At 33.8% G+C, this 7618-nt stretch overlaps 1 protein-coding gene across 1 annotated transcript; it reads left to right on the forward strand.

Annotated features, from left to right (window-relative positions):
- The first annotated feature begins 15 nt into the window (after window positions 1–15).
- On the forward strand, window positions 16–7320 carry LOC110452050 (60S ribosomal protein L26-like). Its single transcript, XM_021500322.1, has 4 exons — window positions 16–87; window positions 946–1121; window positions 2508–2648; window positions 7154–7320. Exons 2-4 carry the CDS (start codon window positions 954–956, stop codon window positions 7274–7276), a joined length of 432 nt encoding a protein of 143 aa, XP_021355997.1. The 5' UTR covers window positions 16–87; window positions 946–953; the 3' UTR covers window positions 7277–7320.
- Window positions 7321–7618: the final 298 nt, after the last annotated feature.

Below are 7618 nucleotides of genomic sequence, written 5' to 3' on the forward strand. Positions count from 1 at the left end.
TGTCATTTGTTTTTCTTTTCGTTATTCGGAGTTGCTTCCCCTGCAGGAAGTAAATCTTTCTTTTTCCGGTCGGCCATCAACCTCCAGGTGCGCATTATAGAATCGGATAATAAAATCTCCTGTCATCCGATGTATGCTTGTTTCTTAGCATATAACTAACGGTTGAAGATATGCAGTAGATATATATGTTACTTACTTTCATCAAAGTTTTGACTTTAAAAGCCAAATAGATTAATCCATGCGCAAACATAATGAGGTCCACTGTCGAGAACGTTTCTGTTTTTTGAAAACATACCAACTTGCTGCTATATCGCATTGAATTTATTGCTAGACCTTTAGGTAAACACGCAACATATCGGCACTTCGCGTTTTATAATTTAACTACAAACATCTAAACGCTCAATTTCTGTTAATTGAACGTGACTGACATGAAATAATATATATTGAACACCGTTATTTTGTTACTAACTTCGGTCACAGGAGCCTGAAGTTCTGTCAATAATGAATAATAACAGTGTTATACAAAAAAATACCTATAATATGCTTAAAAAATAGCGTAGTCATCCTAGACTGCAAAGGAGTTTGGGTTTCTGTGGAATTTTTCAGTTTTGTGCGAGAATCTTGTTTAATGCCGGAAACTGGATTGAAGATATAACCTGTTCTAATTATGATATTTTCTAGAAGAGTGGGAAGCTCTTGATGCCAAAATATCTAGCCTCAGTACCCAATATTTTCATTTCAAACTTCTTCATAACAAGCTTGGTTTCCGCGAAGTTTCAACATCAAAAAGTCAATAAATTTGCCTATTTCTATTTTAAATAATCGTTCATGAGGTGGTTGGACCAAAACGAAGTCTCTAATTCTATCTGAAACTTGCTGAAGTTTGTCTCGAAACAGTTTCATTGATGAAATTTGTAGCATTTCATGTTTTAATTATAATTACAGGGCCCAGTATGAAGTTTAACAAGATGGTGACCTCCTCCAGGAGGAAGAACAGGAAGCGCCATTTCAATGCTCCCTCCCATGTCAGGAGGAAGATTATGAGCACTCCTCTGTCTAAGGAACTTCGGCAAAAGTACAATGTCAGAAGTATGCCTATTAGAAAGGATGATGAAGTACAGGTTGGTATTAAATAGTGACTCGCTCTCTGAAAAAGTGGAATACAATTTTTCGTAAACGAACACAATCATGCATGTATCACGGAGATCCAATGTCCTACGGGCAGTGGTCTGTCTAGTACACGGGTACAGGAATCGAATCTCTGAATTTATGCAAAGTTTTACCGTTTCTGAAGTTTTAGGATGAACAATTTAACTAATTACTTGTCCAAAATGTGGGACATACGTCATGTGCAAGTGCAAAATATTACTTTTAGCACATCGAGAGTTGTCGACCACAGGTGCTCGGGTTCTGGAGTATATTTGATATATAATCCCTTTATGATTTATTAGTATAAGGGGGTGCGATTATATATCACATATATTCCAGAACCTGAGCACCTGTGTTGTTGACCTGGGCATTGCAAGGAAGTTATGATATATATATAGTTATTTATTTCCGGACAACAAATTGTAACCGGTTAGGGGATATGATTGAAAACCCAAGATTATAAAATAAAGCAGAAGACACCAACTCAGTTTTAAGATAAGTGAAATGTTGTTTAGCCCATTACACTTTAAGAAAATTTCAACAGATTTGTAGGAACTGACCCATTAAATTAGTTGTAAAACTTGAAAAAGTCTGATAGTGTGACGTAACCTGTGATTCCTTATCATCATTTTACTAATCCTATCAAAAATTCTGGGGAAATTATTTTTTTCTGTATCACACATCCGCATATCAAATGTTAAAACTAACAATTCCATAGATCTTTTGATTGATTTTAAACAGGTTTCAGTAAAATTAGGAAATTCAACGGTGAAAATTTGAATTAATTAAACAGGAAAATCTTTGGTAAAACTGAAATGTGAAGAATTGTCAAATGATGTTTTGCACACTGCATCATTAAATAGATATGTGTGCAAGAATCTTAAAAAAATAGTATTTTTAAATATATGGGAAAAGAGAGTAAAGTATGTATTTGAAGATTTATAAGAAAAATCAGGGTTTGAAACTAGCACTAGTCCTCTAGTCCATGACTAGTAAATTTCAAGGACTAGCGAATCAATTGCCCTAATTGGTCCTTTATTAAAATGATATATAAGTTGCTATAATAATATCACTTGAAAGCCGCAGATAGAAAATAAGAAGCATTTCTTTTGGTGTCCCAAACTGCTAAAAATACATATATATTGTGTTATAATTGTTAAAATGTTCCTAAAGCTTCACCATGTCCCTTGACAGTAGTTATAATATGTCCCTACACCGCCAATAACTACTTTTTAGGCTTTCATGCCTCGGAAAAGTTGCATTGATATAGGACTAGCAAATAATCTATCTGACAAGTTTCATGGACTACCAAGCAAAGAACAGTTTGTATCATTGGTTTGTGTTGTGTTTTGTTCTAGGTTGTCCGCGGCAATCACAAAAGCCAACAGATAGGCAAGATTGTCCAGGTGTACAGAAAGAAATTTGTTGTGCACATTGAACGAATCCAGCGGGAGAAGGCCAATGGTGCCTCTGTCCATGTCGGAATCCACCCTTCAAAGGTACTGTCCAGCTATCAACAGTCAAACTACAGACAAGACCCTTACAAACGTGATCATAGATTTTCTGAATATCTATGACCATTCTGCAACAAAGGGGAGATAAATGACTTTGATTCTGGGAATCTGGTCCATCAATGACTTGATTAACTTACCGCTCAAAGTACAATATAGAATCGTAAAATTTGTAGTCTTCGTTGTGAAAAAGTATAATTCTCTTCCACAGTTAACAGCCGTTGCTTATCATTACACTTGCTATGTAATGTTCCGATATAAATATATCCCCATTCAAACTTTTTACGGCCCAATTCCTAATTAAAACTAAGCCCTCTTTGCAATTTTTCTAGATGAATTCCCAATTTATCCAAGTTATACAAACCCTTTCTGGTATTGAAATATGTGTAACAAAGAATATGAATTTCACCACAACAACATTTGAAATTAATTAATTGTCATAGTTTTGAATTCCAATGTTTTTCTTTATTTGAACTAAGAATATGTTTCTCACTTTACCATGATAATCATGGTTGTATGAATATTCTTGAGTGTCAAGTACAGTTTTGTTGATTACATCAACTTAATACTTCATGCACAAAGTATCTCTAAATACCCTTCCAAATATAGTCTTGGATTTACTCTATCTATGACCATTCTGCAACTAAGGGGAGATAAATGACTTTGATTCTGGGAGTCTGGTCCATCAATGACCTGATTAACTTACCGCTCAAAGTACAATATAGAATTGTAAAATTTCAAAACTTCATAATGAAAATATTCAATTACTTGCACATAAAAACAAGAATCAGCCTAACAGATATCTGTTTTAACTCAAATATTTTTATGTAGTTATTTATTCTCCTTTTTATGACCCCTTTCCAATTAAAAGTAAGTCCCCTTTTTGCAGTTTTCCATATGAATTTTGAAGTTAACAAAAATTATGAATCGTTTCTATATAAAAAAAAACTTTACATAAAGAATTATAAAAACCACAATATTTGGATTTGAAACTAATGAATTTTACTAGTTTTGAATTCCAAGGATTTTCAATATGTTAGCCCAGAAGCTGATTCTCAAGGTACCATGATAATCATTGTTGTATGAAATATTGAATATATCAAAGTATGAATATCTCTTAAAGTTCAGTCTTGTTGATAACTATATACTTAATACACAAAGTGTTACTATGAATACCCTTACAAACGTGGTCATAGATTTTCTAAATATCTATAACCATTCTGCAACAAAGGGGAGATAAATGACTTTGATTCTGGGAATCTGGTCCATCAATGACTTGATTAACTTACCGCTCAAAGTACAATATAGAATTGTAAAATTTCTAGTCTTCAATGTGAAAAAGTACAATTTTCTTCCACAGTAAACAGTCTTTGCTTATCATTACCCTTGCTATGTAATGTTCCAATATAAATATATCCCCATTCAAACTGCTTGTGAACAGTAATCTGTTTCAAGTTCAACTTAAATATCCTTATGTAGTTTTTACGGCCCAATTCCTAATTAAAACTAAGCCCTCTTTCCTTTTTTAGGTCACCTGAGCTTTGCTCAAGTGACCTATTCCAATCGCTTTTCGTCCGTCGTCGTGCGTAAACTTTTACATTTTCAACTTCTTCTCAAGAACCAGTGGACGGATTTTTTTCAAACTTGGTCAGAATCATCCTTGGTAGATGAGGCTTCAAAATTGTAAAATTGGGATTCCTACCCCAACCCCTGGGGCCAGGGCGGGGCCCCAAAGGGAAAATTATCCAATATTTCAAAAATCTTCTTCTCCAGACTCAGAGGTACTACAGTGATTTTCTCTACGTGGAAAGAAAGATCATCAGGGGCTTTACTTAAATTGTAAATTTCAGGACCCCCGAGCTATCCGTTCTCCCTTGGGGAGGGGGTAAAGTTTACTATAGTTTATATAGGGAAATAACACTTTTGGGTATATTTTGACAACTTTCTGTAGGAAATTATTTTTACTTGGTGAGAATTATCCTTGGAGGTAGATGGTTTCAAATTGTAAAATTGAGATTCCTACCCCGACCCCTGGGGCCAGGGCGGGGCCCCAAAGGGAAAATTAATCAATATTTCAAAAATCTTCTTCTCCAGACTCAGAGGTACTACAGTGATTTTCTTTACGTGGAAAGAAAGATCATCAGGGGCTTTATTTAAATTGAAAATATCAGGACCCCGAGCTATCCGTTCTCCCTTGGGGAGGGGTTAACGTTTAATATAGTTTATATAGGGAAATAACACTTTTCGGTATATATTTTATCCATTTTCAGCAGAAAATTGCTCAAACTTAGTCAGAATCATCTTGGGTAAATGAGAGTTTTACTTTGTAAAATTAGGATTCCTGCCCCATCCCCAGGGGCTAGGGCGGGGCCCCAAAGGGAACATTTACCAATATTTTCAAATTCTTATCCATTGATGACATGACAAGTATTGTATTTCACTTAGTTTACATGCTGATTTCCACATCACATCTAAACAATAAAATAAAGCTACCAGTATCTATGATATAACTCAGGTGACCGCTAAGGCCCTTGGGCCTCTTGTTCTAGATGAATTCCCAATTTCCAATTTATCTAAGTTATACAAACCCTTTCTGGTATTGAAATATGTGTAACACAAAAAGAATATAAATTTCACCACAACAGCATTTGAAACTAAATGATTGTCATAGTTTTGAATTCCAGTGTTTTTCTTTATTTGAACCAAGAATATGTTTCTCACTTTACCATGATAATCATGGTTGTATGAATATATCTTGAGTGTCAAGTACAGTTTTGTTGATTACATAAACTTGATACTTCATGCACAATGTGTTTCTAAATACCCTTCCAAATATGGTCTTGGATTTACTCTACCTATGACCATTCTGCAACTAAGGGGAGATAAATGACTTTGATTCTGGGAATCTGGTCCATCAATGACCTGATTAACTTACCGCTCAAAGTACAGTTGTTAAAATTCTAAACTTCATTTTGAAAATGTAGAATTTACTTTCACATAAAACAATAAACAACCTTTGCTATCATTACACTTGCTATGTATTGTTCAAATAAGATAACTCGTTCAAACTGCATACTTGTGATCTGTTTCAACTTGGATATCCTTATGCAGTTATTTTTCTCCTTTTTATGTCCCAATACCCAATATAAATACGTCCGTCCCACTTTGCAATTTTTAACGATGAATTCCCATTTTTTTTAAATGCGAATTCTTTCTAATATTAAATTTTGTGTTGCATAGAGAAAACAAATTTCACAATATTGGCATTTGAAACTAGAAATTTTCCTGAGTTTTTGAATTTCAATGCCTTTATCTATTGGAACCCAAAACCTATTTCTCAATGTACCATGATAATCATGATTTTTATAAGTACAGTCTTGTTGATAACATTAAATATATACCTAATACACAATGTGTTTCTAAATACCCTTCCAAATATGGCCTTGGATTTACTCTACCTATGACCATTCTGCAACTAAGGGGAGATAAATGACTTTGATTCTGGGAATCTGGTCCATCAATGACCTGATTAACTTACCGCTCAAAGTACAATTGTTAAAATTCTAAACTTCATTTTGAAAACTTAGAATTTACTTCCACATAAAACAAACAGCCTTTGCTTGTCATTGCACTTGTTATGTATTGTTCAAATAAAATTGCTCATTCAAACTGCATGCTTGTGGTGATCTGTTTCGACTTAAATATTGTGAATTTGTTATGTAGTTATTTTTCTCCTTTTTATGCCCCAATTCCCATTTAAAGTACGTCCCACGATGCAATTTTTAAAGATGAATTTCCATTCTTAATTATATTTATTACAAATTCTTTCCAATACATAATTATGTATCACTTAAACAAAGAAAAAATGACTATTTGCATTTGGAACTAGAAAGTTTTTGAATTTTAAATGGGATTCCATATGTATCATGGATCATGGTTTTATCAAAATATCAAATTGTTAAGTACATTCTTGTTGATAACTTTAACTATATATACCTAATGCACAAAGTATTTCTCTGAATACCCTTCCAAATGTGGTCTTAGATTTACTCTACCTATGACCATTCTGCAACTAAGGGGAGATAAATGACTTTGATTCTGGGAATCTGGTCCATCAATGACCTGATTAACTTACCGCTCAAAGTACAAAATAAACAGTAGTATTTCAATCCTTATCTAGATATCATTGGTAGCAAAAGACTTGCCATAAACTAGACCTTGATCCAAAAACATTGACATTTTGTGGTTAATAACATTAACTTATTGCATAGTAATGAGGAAAAAATAAATTTCTGTATCTTTTCTCCTCACTATATACTTGTATGATCATACACATCATAGGAAAAATCTTCATAGAGCTAAATTGATGAAATTTTTGCTGTATTTCTTAACAAGTATAACTTCGAAGCAAAATGATGAAGTAATTATAAAGTGATCTTGACTTGGACTGCAAGAGCCGACTCTAAGAGCAAATTGTTTCTCTCTTTTTTCAGATCCTTATTGTGAAGCTGAAAATCGACAAAGATAGGAAAAGAATCCTTGAACGCAAGGCCCGATCAAGGCAGGTGGCAGACAAGGGCAAACACACAGAAGAATCAATTATGGAGACTTCATAAATTATTTGTAAAAGCTGGAAATAAATGGACAGGAGGACATTGAAGTCTTGTATGATTTGTTACTTTTGCCTTTTAAATCATTTGAATACCTTGATCATCTTTCAACAAAGTAGAGCAATATCATTGTGTGTTGGTGACCACTTCCATTGTCATTGGTATGAAGCTTAATGTTATATAATTTCAAAATTTGATACTGGTTCTGTAAATAGACATCATGGACAGAACCAATGCCCTGGTTGTTGTGGATCATGAGCGGATTTTAGTAGGAATCTGTAATGGGGATACCCAATAACATTCACTCCTGAAAAATCATAAATTTTCGTGGGACATTAAATTTCGTTT

The sequence above is a fragment of the Mizuhopecten yessoensis genome, unplaced genomic scaffold (genome assembly GCF_002113885.1).
Source record: "Mizuhopecten yessoensis strain PY_sf001 unplaced genomic scaffold, ASM211388v2 scaffold6363, whole genome shotgun sequence".
NCBI lineage: Eukaryota > Metazoa > Mollusca > Bivalvia > Pectinida > Pectinidae > Mizuhopecten > Mizuhopecten yessoensis.

Coding starts and splice junctions, on each gene's coding strand:
- LOC110452050 (XM_021500322.1), top strand. CDS start 954: ATGAAGTTTAACAAGATGGTGACCTCCTCCAGGAGGAAGAACAGGAAG. Junction 1,122..2,507: donor GAAAGGATGATGAAGTACAG/GTTGGTATTAAA, acceptor GTTTTGTTCTAG/GTTGTCCGCGGCAATCACAA. Junction 2,649..7,153: donor TCGGAATCCACCCTTCAAAG/GTACTGTCCAGC, acceptor CTCTTTTTTCAG/ATCCTTATTGTGAAGCTGAA.